Source organism: Ischnura elegans, chromosome 9 (assembly GCF_921293095.1).
Source record: "Ischnura elegans chromosome 9, ioIscEleg1.1, whole genome shotgun sequence".
Taxonomy (NCBI): domain Eukaryota; kingdom Metazoa; phylum Arthropoda; class Insecta; order Odonata; family Coenagrionidae; genus Ischnura; species Ischnura elegans.
In genome coordinates, this window is record NC_060254.1 from 76184694 (window position 1) to 76200856 (window position 16163).

The 16163-nt window shown below is 39.7% G+C and overlaps 2 protein-coding genes across 2 annotated transcripts in view; one reads left to right on the forward strand and one right to left on the reverse strand.

Moving 5' to 3' along the window:
* The window catches only part of LOC124164958, a 31037-nt gene extending 26294 nt beyond the window's left edge, over positions 1-4743 (forward strand). The window contains exons 7-8 of the mRNA XM_046542196.1: positions 2665-2916; positions 4508-4743. Coding sequence (XP_046398152.1) covers positions 2665-2916; positions 4508-4680 — 425 coding nt within the window. The 3' untranslated portion in view covers positions 4681-4743. The remainder of the gene's footprint in view (positions 1-2664; positions 2917-4507) is intronic.
* Positions 4744-10373: 5630 nt separating this feature from the next.
* Positions 10374-16163, reverse strand: part of LOC124165250 (endoplasmic reticulum transmembrane helix translocase) — a 44488-nt gene continuing 38698 nt past the window's right edge. The window contains exons 18-20 of the mRNA XM_046542570.1: positions 15424-15547; positions 15196-15339; positions 10374-11333 (exon numbers count right to left, since the gene is read on the reverse strand). Coding sequence (XP_046398526.1) covers positions 11226-11333; positions 15196-15339; positions 15424-15547 — 376 coding nt within the window. The 3' untranslated portion in view covers positions 10374-11225. The remainder of the gene's footprint in view (positions 11334-15195; positions 15340-15423; positions 15548-16163) is intronic.

Here is a 16163-nt window from a genome sequence, read left to right on the forward strand (position 1 = left end):
CTCCGACTGGGGGCTCATCCTAAGAGATAAATTTTGTTGAACCCCAAAAAGAGTTTACCCACATCATTCGCCGGGAAAGCATCAAATCGTATTTCATCTCTTACAGTGGTCTATTTGCTAATTGCATTATGTTGACTTGGATTTGCGACATAAACGTTGGGAGGGTAATCTAGGGACCCAATATGCGTTTCCGCAAGGATGCGTTTGGCGACCAATCCGAGATATTTTTTAATTGCTGGATTTTAATATCGACGTAAAGTACTACCCGCTGATGATATATTGGAGAGAGACTCCGGTTCCTTCGGCTATATCCGAGCTTAGCGCTGTGGAATTTGAAAATCTATTGATGAAAGTTCAAATTTAAATTTCAATATTCCTTTTATTATACATACGGACGAGAGATTCGCGAAAGAATTTACCAAAACTTTGTTGACAGCAGCAAAAGACAAGGAATGACAATAACATAAGAAATACAGACTGGAAAGCAGGTAATTGAATAATTCCTTCGTTATTGTTCCTTACTGGACGATGCAGTTAATCAAATATTAGTAAGACTAACGAAGAAAGACGCACTTGGTGTGAATTTTGCTGCATCTGGGTCGTTCGAGAGGGGAGCGGGGAGGGTACGCCGGCGGCCTTCACCCTTATTCATCCATTTAGTCACTGCTGTCGGACAATACCGGAATACAAGTGCATAACCTAAGTTCCCAAACCTTCATAGCCACTCGAGAGGCGTCTTCAAGACCGTAGTCTCCTTTCCTGTGCGCGCAGGTCTAAAATTATTTCATCACTTCTCTAAAAGTTGGTAACATCGATATGTTTAACGCCGACGAGGCGCCAAAGAAGGGATAAGTCGTCTCACTACGCATCGTTTTTTACCGTCTACCATCTTCTGATTTATATTATGAAAGATAAACGACCTCCTAGCAGCATGCGCGGGATGGATTTTGCTGTGTTAGAGGCGTGGGAGGGGGGGAAGCGAGCGTGGAGGGGAAGGGATCGGCCTGCGGCTCTGGTATCCGCGACGCTGCGTGGGCGTTGGAATATTTTCTTCGCGGACGCGGACTCAAATTAGGCATTTTGTGGCTAAACGGTGGCAGATACGTCAAAATGCACGAAATTTGTGCCCTAGAAGGGCAGTAACTCGGCAAAATCTATAGGAAATGACCATAAAATATTATATTTTTCGAAGTTTGACCCTCCCCCCCTAAATTGCATTTGAGCGAGGGTCAGGGGTTCACGTACAGGTCTCAAATTTTTCAGGCCTTATTTTTGATCGGTCCCACAACTTTTTTTCATTGGGCCAGATGGATTTGAAAAAAATCGTTTTTTGCGATCCGCCCTAATGTACATCAGTTCCCTTTTATTTTCTCTGATCATCCATTACATTTAAATTTCCCCTCCCTAAAATGAGAAAGTGTTTTAATGCTTGCACTGCCTATCAACTGCCGTGCAGTGGTCCAGAATGCTGAAAAGTACGGAGTGGAAACCTATATTAAAACATAAATAGAGTTTTTATTGGCTTTTGAGACAGCTGATCATGAAATAGTATAAAGAGAAACTAGTTACGGTAAAGCTTCCATTATTAGTCTTTGCTAGCCATGATAGTTATCATGGCCCGTGAAAGATCTTACATTTTCTCTAGCTAACTTCCTTGCAAACATCAATTTGATGGCTGTATGGCAGGTGGAAGTACAGCAATCACCATACCAGAGGTAGAAGATTGGTGCCCTTGACTCTGTGGGATACCAAATAAAAGTTTCTGCAAGGAAATATGGGTGGATGGATTAGTCCTAGGAACAGAGCATTATGCATGATAGTCAATTCAGAACACTAATGTTGGTAGTCATAATGCTGATGAAAATTTTCTGCCATTGCGGGGATCTGTGGCTAAGCCAGGGGGGATGTCCAGGGGTTCGGAACCCCCCCGCCCCTCCCAGATATAAAAGCACAATTACTTTGCTTCACAAAAGAAAACAAAATATTGAAAAATCATGAATTCACAAAATATTGAAGTGAAAAATGTTCCTAAAGAAAGTGAAAAAAAAAATAGTGAAGTTCAAAACGGAAGTTTTTTTAATATGAAAAGTGCTAGAATTAGTTTAAAACCTGCTTAGTAACTTGTTTTTCAAAAATTTTCCTGCTGACATCCGAACGAAATTCCCTGCTACCCCACCAGCGGAGATTAAGATATTCGCTCCAAAAAGCCTGTGCTGCCCTGCATTCTAGTTAACGTGAACAGGGGCACAGCTAGGAATGAACGCTGAGGGGGGAGGGGGGGGGTTAGGTGTAACTAATACCCGGGTGTGTGGGGGTATGGAATACCCACCAGGATAAGCGGTAGGTGCGAGATTAATCAATTGCTTTGGAATTTCAAGGTAAATGGTTGAAAATGGTGAGTTTTACGGCTCTCTGAGAGATATTTTATTAATCCTTGCCCTATTCTATTTGTAACATCAATCCAATTAAGTAAAATGAATTTAACTTAAAATTTCTCTGAGCTCTGGGGGGGGGGGGGGTTTATACCCCAAAACCCCCCCCAGAAAATTAAATTACTCTGCACCACTGAACGTGATCACCAATTAGAAGATGAATTTACCATGTTCTGCGAGAATCTTTAATTTTTATATACATGAAGTTCTCTTTGTATTTTTTCTATTGCAGCCAATCCTCCTGTGCCCGCTGATTACCGACTGTATCCTGGAATTGGATATTACAAGTTTCATAATACAAAAGTCACGTTTGATGAAGCTTCCCGAATGTGTGCAGCTGAAGGTGGTCATCTAGCCATCATCAATTCTGATGCTGAGTCCGGAGTAATTACAGCTCTCTTCCAGGCCACTCCAAACTCAGGTGCCTGGGCTTGGCTTGGATTTCATGATAGGCTGGTGGAGGGAGAATTCATCACCATATTTGGTGAGTCATCACTTTCTTTGCAGGATACTAAAAGTTATTTTTACATCAAGTATTTTCCTAACAAAAAAATTTTAATTATTCATACTGCACTATTCAAATGCTGACTTTCCAGTCATCATGTGTCATTTCTATGTCTGAAAGATTGAAATTAATGCATTACTCTCAAAACTATAGTCATGATTTCACTAATGTCCAAGTAGAACATTGCCTACTAAAAGAAATTTTTTGCTGTGGAGCCACTTTTTTTTGCCTGATTCCTTCTTGAAAGCTGTTGGAAGGCACTTCACTTCATATTCAGCACTTTGTCCGTCAAACAGGTAGTCAAGCCGTGGTTCCCTTAACTCCTCTCACTAACACTAAGGATGTCTGTTTGTCTGTACTCTATGCATTTCGTACGTCTGCACGGATTGCGATCGTTAGTATACTAAAGATCCTAATACACCGCATTTACACCAGTTCTCCATGAGTATAAACGGTATACACACGAGTTTTTACCCGTGTTTTATCTCGATTTTATCCCGGTTTCTCGTCGCTTGTGCTGTATGGGTACGTAGGTGCATCTAATGCTACCAAGCCCAATAGCACTACTTTTGGTTGCATTCAATGCATCCTTTGCATCATTTTCTTATTATAGCTTGTTAAGTCATGTCATTTAGGATTCATCAAGCGTACTGCGGGAACATTTTCGGATGAGAAAGTAAAAGAAAGGTGCTATTTTGCACACGTCTGACCACACCTTTAATATGCAGCAAGCGTATGGGATCCAGTGCAGAAAGACTTCATCCACGAGCTGAATTAAATACAAAGGAAGGCTGCACGGTTCATCAATAACTGCTACCAGTGTGCAGACAATGTTACCGTGATGTTAAGCGAATTAGGCTGGAGGCCCCTGGAGACTTGGAGGCTGTGCACTAGGCTTAGATTGCTTGAACAATTGAGAATGGATATCTTGAAGAGCGACACAGAGAACATATTATTAAAGCCCCAAAGAGAGATGCTTTGCTGAACGGATAGATATGGGAATTCGTTTTTCCACAGGACCATAAAGGACTATAATAAATTATAATCATAATTTTGCATTTCCTTTTGAGGTGTAAACAGCTGGTGTCCTAACACCCCCTGCCACACACCTTTTAGGTGGCTTGCATGGTATCATGTAGATGCCATATAACTTCTGTCATTGGATATCCTGCCGGGTAGGCACACCTCTTCACTTGCTAAAAGGGAAAACATAACTCAAATAATACTACTCTTATCTATTAATCCTCTGGGCACTAACCTTTTTGCTAAGGTATGAGTTAACAAGATGTTTTGGGTCTACACTCCTATGGTTACACACAACGATCAATGTGGTGTGGTGGGGTATAAGCCGATCCCATGGATCCCATTCCCATTATACAGAGAAATCGTTTTTTTCATTCTTTGCTGTTCATCTTACCTAAAAATTGCGATATGTGACCATGAATTCCAAATTCCAAGTTTTCCACTTTTCTGGGCATTATCTTTCCCGAGCAATGCCAGGTGACCTGCTAGTACGCATTAGAATAAAATGGTGGGACCGTAACTCATAATTTAATTACATATTTTACAGGTCAGCCACTGAAGTCAAGTGGATTTTATAAGTGGTACAGCCCAAAGGAACCAAACGGTGGAACAAGGGAAAACTGCGGTTCTGTGGCCCCAAACGGACTTCTAAATGATGAGAATTGTGGTAGCAAGATTCCTTTCATCTGCGAGTTTGATCTTTCATGGACTGACATCTGAAAACCATGTTTTGTTTCCAAGTTAAATATTGAATTTTTTTAATAAAATCATGGAGGTACGAATTGAAATTGTTAATATTAATTAATACCACACCTAAGCAACAATCAATATCCCAAAAGCATCCAGACAACATTGTCGGTGTTAATATGTGACATCCGTGCAATATCTATGTTAATCCAATTAATGTTGTGGCTGTGAAAATTCAAAGGACTCACCAAACGACATTGAAGCAATGACCGACAGTGGGCATGGAGGTCCATATTACGACATGTCTTACATATCTCCACAGTACCCATCTAATGAGTAGATAGTAGAGAATGGGTGTGTTTGTTATGGTGTTTGGTAATCCCCACGCAAACAGACAAATCATTTGTGTTCTTCAATTTTGTAGAGATCATATGCTACCTATAGGCACCACCTGCGAAAGAAAATAGTCCCAGACCGAATACAGTTTTATCGATGAGATACAATTTTATCGATGCATATGAATTTGCCAGTCCACTTGCATCTTTTTTCGTCATTAAAGGTAATAAGAAACAAAACCTTTTTAGTAACTTCCTAAGCACGATTTTTTGTATCTTGATGGTCCACCCTCGTATTCAGATACGTAAAATTCCTGTGTCATCTGGGTATGGATACTGTTTAGCAGTGGCACAGCGAGGGGGATTTTTAGGGGAAACCCCACCCCCCTGAGCTCAGAAATTATTTAATATTCAATCCATTTTGCCAAATTGGATTAGCAATTCTTATAGGATAGTGTAAATTCTAATAAAATATTCTGCAGAAAGCCGTAAAACTCACAATTTTGAATCATTTGCCTTACATTTTTTCTGGGGGAGGGCCCCCGCACTTACCCCCCCAGACTCCCCTGTATTAGTTGCGCCTAAACCCACTCCCCAACCCCCTAGCCTTAATTCACAGCTGCACCCTGTTTGCAGAAACAATTTTTAATATCACTGATATTAAACTTTGAATATCTATGTAATGTTATTTTTACAACTCGTTGTAAATGTTACGAATAGGATATCTATATAATGTTGTAAAAATATCCATCTTGTAATAACAATGTGTTTTTGGAAATATCAGCCATATTTAGATATCCAATGGATGCTGTTTGATGCTTTGGAAATAAATCACATAACCTCTCTACTGCAGTACCTAGTGAAGTTGCAAGTCTAGCACTCTGGTGCGGGAAAATCTGCCAACGAGGCTTGGGCCTTTCTTACATCAGGAAAGGCAGAGCAACTAAAAAAACCCTTGTAATCCCCTCCTGACCCTTTCTCGGAAGTCTGGTGGAGAGGAAGACACCCACTAAGGTACGTATTAATAGAATATCAGATAATTAGGTGACATTATTTCATCTCCCAAAATTTACCACACAAATATTTTCTGAAATTTGATCTTAATTTTCTGTTTAATTTAACAACAAGCACTCTATCTATATTCACCTACAATAATAGATACTAATCTATATTCACCTACAATACTTAAAACTCTTCTATGCAATCTAAATAAATGCAACCAGTCACCCGTACATTGAAAGGATAAAGGCACAGATTAGTAGAATATTAGATAATTTTGTGACATTGTTTCGTATCCAAAATTCACTACACAAATATTTTATGAAATTTGATCTTAAGCTTCTGTTTAATTTAATACATGCCCCAGCGAGCTTATAAAATAGGTAGACAAGAATTTTAGTACATTATCATTACGTTCACTTCGTTTTGTGTAATGAGAAGCCTCAATCATTTACTTTCGTATTAATAACGTTCACATTAAAAAAATGCAATATTACAACCAGTAATTGTTGCATGCAGTTTTTAATATCAGGTATGATCACACCATTTGCCTGTCAGACCCTTGTGTCCCCCCAGAAAAAAATCCTGGATCCGCCCTCGGCAGGAGTGTTTCCAAATACTGAAGTTGCTGCTCACTTTAGACAAATACTGACATAATTAGACCTCTCATTCATTGACTAAACCACAGAGATCTGCTCATTGAGAGAGGGAATTGGAAGCGAAAAGTTGGCGAAACTACACTACCAGCCACCCACCAAACGGCATACCATGAGGAGGAGGAACCGGTCATACCTGATCATATCATACCTGACCCTCCCGTACATTGCAAAACTTTGGAAAGGATAACCTAAATCACACATGAATTGCAGAACACACATGGAGTGAGGCAAGTCATACGATTGATTTTGAAAGGGCAAAGATATTAATTGGCAAAGGAGAGCAGCTTCTATCCAAGGCAGATTAAAGAAGCTTTGGAAATCCACTAGATAAAAACTTCAATCGAGACCATGGCTACCCCATCATCAATGCATGGAAGAGAGAGCTAGCCAATCAGTGTTCAGCGGAACGACATAAAGCACTATATAAGGCGGAGAGCTAACAAGATTCTCACCTTCGACCCAAAGATGAAAGAAGGATTATAGCTTTCAAAACTGTCATCACAAGTAATGGCCGCTATATACACTGAATGATCATACTAATGAAATCATTTGCCGAGTACACAGTGGTGGATACATATGGCCCCCCCTCCTCCCTGGCAGTTCCGCCCGCATTGCCTAACATTGCAGAACCACAATTGTAACTTTTTTATATCATAAGATGGCATTGTCTTGTATGCACATAAATGCATATTATCAGTTGTTTAAATAAAACTGCCTTAAACTTAGCATTTGACTTAATTATTTGTCATTACTACAAAAGTAAAGGTAGCTCAAGATATCTTTTTTATCCCCCCTTGAGTTTTTCTTGTATCCACTACTGCATGTATGACAGACAAATTCATGAATGAACCATCATACGCATATGATCATTCAATGAAAATTAGGACGTGTTCTATTTTTGCTCGCACGATTCTGTAAATCTCCATCATTCACCGTGTATAGTGGCCTTAACATAAAAACTTGGCTGGAGTACCCAGAAAACTGCACTAATCATGAACATTGGCACAGAAACCTTCAAAGGAATTCCAGTGTCTGCATATGGGGGTAAGGCCACCAATCTTTGTCGTGAAGAGTTTTGGGATAGGCATAGGGAGTGTCGGGGAACCCATCCCATTCCCTCTTTGACTTCCCTTTCTTGGGTTTTTCCCCTCCTTCCCTCGAAAAGTTCCCTCCCTCTCATTCCAGGTATCCGGCGGCCGAGGATATATAAGGCAGACGCGAGCGAGAGGTGGGGGGGGGGGAGAAGCACCTGATAATGTCCTGGATAGTCATTGAGTTATTCACCGAATAATAAACCCCGTTGAGAAAATCTATATTGATTGATTAATGGACCATAAAACCCAACATGGTGGCAGCGTAGGCGAACGGACGTTCTTAAGTGTGACAGCAGAAGATGGCCACGAAGGAATTGCAGCCACTGGTATTGGTGCAGCCTCCGGTGGAATTTATGTTTGTAGCAGAGGATTGGCCATGATGGGAGCGCTACAGGGCAGCATCAGGACTGAGCCGGCAAGCGGAAGAAGAGCAGGTCAACATGTTCCTATACACCATGGGTGAAAAAGCAGACAGCATTCTCCCTAGCTTCAAGTTGACGGAGCGACAGCTAGCCTCATATACTAAAGTATTTCATTGTTTTCCACATTTTTAAAAAAGGAAAAATGAATACAGTGTATATGAGGGCGAAGTTTAATCAAAGAGTACAAGGGGAAGACGAGATGATAGACGACTTCATTGCAGAGCTGTATCGTCTGGTGCAGTATTGTAGATTCGGTACTTTGGAGGAAGAATTAATTAGGGATCGCATTGTAGCGGGAGTAAGAGACGAACAGCTGTCGCAGGCATTACAGATGGATCCCGAATTAACACTAGAAAAAGCAATGAGAAAAGTGCAGACTGCGGAGGAAATACGCCAACAACACCAGACGGTTCGGAGAGGGACGAACGGCAGGAGTCCACAAGAATTGTCCAGAGTTGAGTCGAAGGCGGAGCATCAACATAAGCAATCAATGAATAAGAAAAGGGGTCAAGGAACTAAGCAAGCACCAAAAGCGTGTGGCAGATGCGGTAGAGTACCTCAACATGCATTTTCGGCATGTCCAGCACGAAATTCTGACTGCAACGTCTGCCATAAAAAGAGCCACTGGGAGAGGGCATGTCGCCAAAAGAAAAGAGTAGAAACAGTCAAAGAGGAAGAAGATGACACGTACTTCATGGGTAGAGTTGAAGCAGGAACAGAGACTTGGTGGATTATGATTAACATGGATGGAAAAGAGGTGCGATACTAATTAGACACAGGAGCTGATGTAACGGTTATGGGATCGGAAATGGTGAATAAACTTTGGCCGGATAAGAGGTTAAAATGCACATCTAAGCGGCTAGCGGGTGTAGGGCAGAAACCATTCCCAGTAAAAGGTTGCAGGTCGGCGAACATAAGGTGGAACGGCAGACACAGCGTAGAAGAAGTGTATGTCATTGAAGGAGGGGAGGAAGCTCTTCTCGGTCGGCCAGCAATAAAATCCTTAGGCGTAATGACGTGGGTTAATTCTATAACACCAGCATCAAAAGCAGCAGAAGAAGCATATCCTTCTTTATTAAATGGCCTCGGGAGAATGGCGAGACCATACAAGAATCAGCTGAGGGAAGGAGCCAAGGCATTTTCGGTGTCCATCCCCAGGAGGGTTCCGGTCATGCTGTTAGAAAAGGCAAAGGAAGAACTGGAACGCATGCAGAAGGACGGAGTGATCGCGGCAGTCGACCAACCGACGGACTGGTGTGCTCCAATGGTCGTGGTTCCGAAGTCGGATGGCTCCGTGAGGATGTGTGTGGACGATATATTCACGAAGCTGGATGCATCCTGGGGATATTATCAAATCCCACTAAGCGACAGCTGTAAAAAGTTCACCACGTTTATAACTCCAATAGGACGATTCTACTTTAATCGTCTGCTGACGGGATTATCATCAGGAGAACTGTTTCAGAAAAGGATTGTGGAAATACTATCTCCGTTGGAGGGGGTAGTCAACTTATTAGACGACATACTGATTTTTGGAAGCACTCAGGAGGAGCATGACATAAGGCTGAGAGCAGTGTTAGAGAAACTCCAACGGGCAGGGGTAGCATTGAATAAGAACAAATGCAAATGGCGAGTTTGGGAATGCAGGTTCCTAGGGCACCTTATCTCGGCAGAAAAGAGAATAGTCGTGGATCCAGAAAAGCAAAAAGCCATACAAGAAATGAGAAGGCCAACCACCAAGGAAGAAATGCGACAGTTTTTGGGGATGGTTAGGTATGATTCAAAGTTTTTGAAAAATCTTACTGAGTTTTTGAAAAATCTTACTGAAAGCTTGAGAAGTAGGCAGCAGACCAAACTACGAAAAACTATGGGTTTCTTTACTTTCCGAACACTATCACAATCAACAATAATAATAAATAATGAATGAGCCTATTATGGATTAAATGAATTTTAACATTTATAGGACATTATCTGACTGAAACATTTGGAATAGGATGTTCAATTATTGAAAATATATGCATGAGTGCTAGATAGGTAAAATATCCCAAATACGACCATTAATTTTTCCTGATTAATTTTTCATATTTCCTGATCAGTAGAAAATAGACTGCTACCTACACAAAGTTTACCAGAAGTTTACAAGCTGCCGATGAAGAATAAGTGAAGAAATACATGCCTCGTGTAAAAATACACACATGCTCAATGAATAAAACACAACAGTAGTAAAAGAAAGTCTTTACTTAAAAAAAAACACATTCCATAACATTTATTACCTCAGTAATATAACTAAACCTATAGTCCCTTAAGGTCGAAGTCTCATTGCACATAACAACACAAACCCCCTCCCACAACACGAGTGATATGTCCTGAAGCAGCCATGAATGACAACACTTCACCCTATTTTTAGCGAAGTTGAAATATTTACAAGGGTGAGCTGATATCAGTCGGGTCCCAGTAGATCAAATGCTATGTGCAAAGGCAATAGTCCCACAGTCAACACACTTCACATTTATTTCCAAAATCAAAAATGCATCTGGAGGGTTTATTTTTTTTGTTATCATGGCTTGCACCACACTGACGTGCCGCAGGTGGGGGGAATAGGGTCCCAAGTCTCCTCGCAATAGGGCTCTTGGAAGCTGAAAATAAATAATTCAGCAAAGGGGGTGACAAATGACTCGTGCTCTGTGAAATATACACAAAGCTCTTCACCATCAACGAGGGATTCAAATGCTAAAATTCTCAAAAATGTGCTTTAGGATAGGAAATTATGCCATTTCCGATGAGCATGATTCAAATTCCCATCCAATCATGTGGATTACCTTTCACACCATTTACTTTTACATTTTTTTCTCACACACTCGCATTGGTTTTGTAAACCGAAAATTTCTTCTAGTACAACTATTCAAGGGGGAAACAATAAATGTCATTTTCTATGGCTCTTTGCCAGAGCCTTCCGAGTGACTTACAGGAGCTGAAAATCAGAATGATTCACATTTCAGCGACCCAAGTCCTCACGTATGCTCAATGGATATGAAGCCAGGGGATCTTCATTTCAAATCATGGAAGATTGAATCAATTAAATCTTGACTTTCCGTCTCCAAATAAATAAAGACACGTCCGATCAACAAGGTATGCGAGGGCAAAATCAGCCAACATAAGTTCAATCACCTCCAGCTGGAACTGCAAATAAGAAAAAAAAAAAATATGAATGTTAAATCTACACAAGGAAGACATATACTTGTTAGATAAACAAAAAAATTGATAAAATTTGAAAAAAAAATTGAGCTAGTAGTAGAAAAACATAAAATATAAAAGTACAAAAAAAAGTTCTAAAGCAATCCTGACAAAACACTACATGAATGCCTTGCAATTCAATGAACTGAAATGCGCTTCAATTAGCCAGCACAAAACTTTGCTTACGTAGATCATACCATATTTCAATTAATCTATAAAAATAAATGCATAAAACAATTTTTAAACGGCACAACTCCATGCTCACCAGTGTGTCAAGTTGCACAGGATAAATATGTAAAAGTGCATCAATAAATGTGATTTAATGATAGACTTAAGAAAATACATGCACTTCACGACATATTATTACCACCAATTATGAGAACAGGCAAACCAGCTAGGATGAGAAAGATGACGCAAGATTCTTAGCATGAAGCACACAGTAACTACCTGAATTTACATACATCTGAGTACACTAATGAATACCAATGGAATGTATAAGATCAAGGATTTTGTGATTTACCATCATTGTTAAGTTCAACCGATTCCGGCGTGATATACTGGAAGTTCGGCATATTAAAATACATAGAAAGCATTTGCAATTTACCACAGTTATTTAATGCATACAATGCATTTCAGCAAACAGAGCTATCATCTGGTACAAGACATGAAACATCACATTTATACATTGCTCCCCACTGAGTTCTCCATTGGAGAAGGAGAATCCCTGCAGGCTCTTATCTCGCCAGCAAACACCATGGCATACAGTGAGCTACCCTTTGTTCTGAAGGAAATTCTAAACACTTGACACATGCACAACGGAAGAAGAACAGAAAAAGAATCCTGTGTGTCCCATTTTCAAATATTTAATTTGCTGCAGTACCTCAGCCACACTAGCACCAGGCATCATGGGATCCCAGTAGGATCTAGCAGCTGCCAGCCAATTAATTTTGTTCTTTAAAAAATTTGCATCAAGAACATTAATTTTTATCAAGAAAGAAGTATAGAAAGACTTTTCTGGGACTTACTTGGTATATTTTTATTTGAGCGTTTGGATCAAGAGTTCTGCTGTGTGAAAAAGAAAGCTTCCCATGGTAAAGAACAGAAGAAACTTTGTGCAGTACCATGCGGTGAAAACAAAGTCTGTTAAGAGCATTTAAAGTTTGGTCACGGATATCCTAAACTTGCTAGCATCTTCAGACTAATAGTGTGATTCAGGCTTTAGACATTTTTAGTAGGGATGGAATGTTCGAAAAGTCAAATCACCGCATACCTCGAATATTAAGCTTTTTACACTATTCAATATTTGAAGACACAAAGACATCAATTATTAGAATTTCAAATACACAGCACAGATCGTCTGTGATTCCATTTAAATCCACTGAAAATTGTTGCGTCTGAAAATAAGGATTACAAAATGTATAATCCTGATGACTCCATGAGAATAACACTATGAAGTAAGTATGCATACCTTCAAATGCAAGCACGAAGGCTGTTCCTCTTCCGACTCCCTTTTGTATGATCAAATTTGCATTGTATGTATTCTAATTTTAAAGTTACTGTCAATTTTATATTTAATTACAGGTTTTCATAGAAGGCAGTAAAGGAATATGTACTGATAATATGTGTAACCTTCAATAAGCACATATGAAAGAACAAACGCATTGCGGTGCATCATGTGTGCAAGTTTGATGTAATCATGGGTGACAGTTTCGTCAGGATTTCGGAGCCGTATTCTACATCTACATCAATATACTACCCCGCAAGCCACCTAAAAGGCGTGTGGCAGGGGGTGTTAGGACACCAGCCATTTACAGCTAAAAAAATAAAGTACTCTAACGAAGTTGGGACTAGCATTTATTAAAGTCCTTTATGGTTTGGAGGAAAAACGAATTCCCATATCTATCCGTTCGGCAAAACATCTCTCTTAATTTATCGCTTCTATCGGACCTGGAAATATAGTGTGGCTCTAATATTATGTTCTCTGTGTCGCTCTTAAAGATATCCATTCTCAATTGTTCAAGCAATCTAAGTCGAGCGCGCAGCCTTCGAGTCTCCAGCGGCTCCCAGCCTAATTCGCTTTACATCTGGGTAACACTGTCTGTACGCCCGTAGCAGTTTTTGACGAAACGTGCAGCCTTCCTTTGTATTTTATTCACTTCGCGGATTAAATCTTTCTGCACCGGATCCCATATGCTCGCTGCATATTCAAGGTCGGACGAGTGTGAAATAGCACCTTTGTTTTACTTTCTCATCTGTAAATCTTCCCACAATGAAGTAGAATGATTTGCAAAGTGTTCAGCATTTTTTATTTTACCTTTCATTTGTATTTTAAATTGGAGGAAAAATACTTATTCAGAAATGCAGTACATATTCGATATTTGAGTGAGGTTAAATCAAAACTTGAAGAAGTTGGAAGAACATGGATGATATGCCGGCTTTCGCCCGGCACCTCTTGGAAATGGAGGACCGAAGCAGGTTCGACCCAGAAATACTCCATTTTACCGGTAAAGGAAGGAGGATGCCTTTGAAATTCGGGAGATAGCTACTTATGGAAACCTGGTTAATGACATGACCTTTTCCAACACTTCCCCTTTATTACTCATCACCCTCCCAAAACTCCCCCCCCCCCAACCATTAATTACAAATCCAAGCTTGTAACCAAACCTCCCCCCCTCCCCCACATTAACAACCACAGTACAGTGAGTCCTCGTTTAACGTCACTTACCGTTCCTGAAAAATGTGACGATAAACGAAATGACGTTAATCGAAGCACAATATCCCATAAGAAACAATGTAAAAAGTGAATATCGGCTCCTAGACCTCACAATTCCTACGCGAAAAAATTTTAGCGTATCATATTTGGGCCATTTCTTACGATGGGAATGCCAAACTATGGCATAAACACGAGTCCCTGTCTTCATTGACGGCAATACCAGCAGCGACGTACATCCTTCTCCATTTTTGTATCTTCCCGCGTTTGTTTTTTCGGCTTCGCTATGGTGGTCACGGTGGTCACCTGGGCATCATCATCGCTGAAACATCGTCACAGTTACAGGAACCAAGATTATTGAGAACACGGCGAAAAAGTGACGACAAATACTCCGAGTTCTACCCGGAAAAATTCCTAGAAATCACTTCAGGTTCCAGAAAACCGTAATGTAAAGTAAAATTTGCTAAAACTTTACTTGACATTTACGCACTTAACATTTGCACACCTACCTAAGAATTCATTTTGCAGAAAATTTGCTATAAACGTAATCGAAATTGACAATAAACACACCGTTTTACACTTCGTTTAGACTGACTGTATTACCGCCCACAAAACGAACAACCTGCAACGCCCGCCGCTTCGCATTTTTTCTCGTGCGAAGTTTAAAAAACCTGACCAGACCTGACGTTATCGCGAAGCAAAGGCGCGATAAACGAATGACGTCTCAAAATTTTCGTGACGTTATCGCGAAATGACGTTAAACGGGGTGACGTAGAACGAGGACTCACTGTATATATAAACCTTGCCCCACTACACATTGTCTGTATTTGTAAATGGTTTAACAGCCAAAACCGGTAATAAAATAGAAGTTTTTATAAACTTGTGGAAGAAACAAAGTGCATTTCATTATTAAATTAGAGTAAGGTATTCAGAAAAAAATTAAGTATTCGTATTTGATATCCAAATTCGAGAAAAATTCTATTCGACCCATCTCTAATTTTTAAGCATCTACACGTCACCATTTTAATAAATTTTTGATGCATACTAAGCAAGAAGAACACACTTAAAGTAATAAGTGAACTTGATATAAAACTATACCTGAGGTGAAAACTCAACAATTTCCAGCTGACCAGAAAGACCAGGGAGAAAACCTGTAGCAAGGGCTACAATGACTCCAGCTGATCCCAAAATACTCAGAAGCATGCCTTTATTCTCCGAAAGATTCTGCATAAACGGATGACCCTGGATGGGAATAATGGAGATAAATAAGAAAATGCTCACTTCCATTCAAAATGCACCTAAAAATTTAGCGACAACTAAACTCACCCGGTAATTAATGGTGAAATTTGCTACTTGCAATGCCATGGATATGATGTACACACCACTGTTGATTATGTTGGGATGGAATTCATCCTCTTGGAAGCCTTTTTCTCCTGTCTCTGTATCAGTGCTTTGAAAGGGGCAAAATATAAATGTATAAATAATCTGGAATAAAAATTGCCACAGCCTACACAATGTAATATAGATCATGGATGGTAATGCACTATTCATTTTTTGGAAATATTCATTCATTTAAAATTTGACTCAAATGCAACTATGGGATTTACAGGGATGTGCCACACATTACCAAGAAGTGAAAGTCTCATATGCAATACACATTTAACTTTTCAAGGTAAAGCATAGCAGATGCGTTTCATAAGAGTTATCAATCATTAAAAATATCTTTTCAATAGCAAGTATGCTGAAAAAAATGCACCTTAAAAATATGCATAGAAATGCTTAATTTTTTAGATGAAGGATCATGACTATTGAGCTACACTTAGATATAAGCTCATAAGATTATTATTGGAAAAAAGTCACCATGGCTAGGGATTGGTAAGTTTTTTTTGCTTCAATTCCAGTTCAGTAACTGATATGTATTAGTTTTCAGCATCCTTGGTTGTGATTATCAGGTAGAGTAATTATTTACTTATGTTGCTTCATTAAAAAAAATCAATGATTTTTATGGCATGTGATGAAAAATGACTAACAATAACACACCAAGTATCAATGACACGCGATTCACA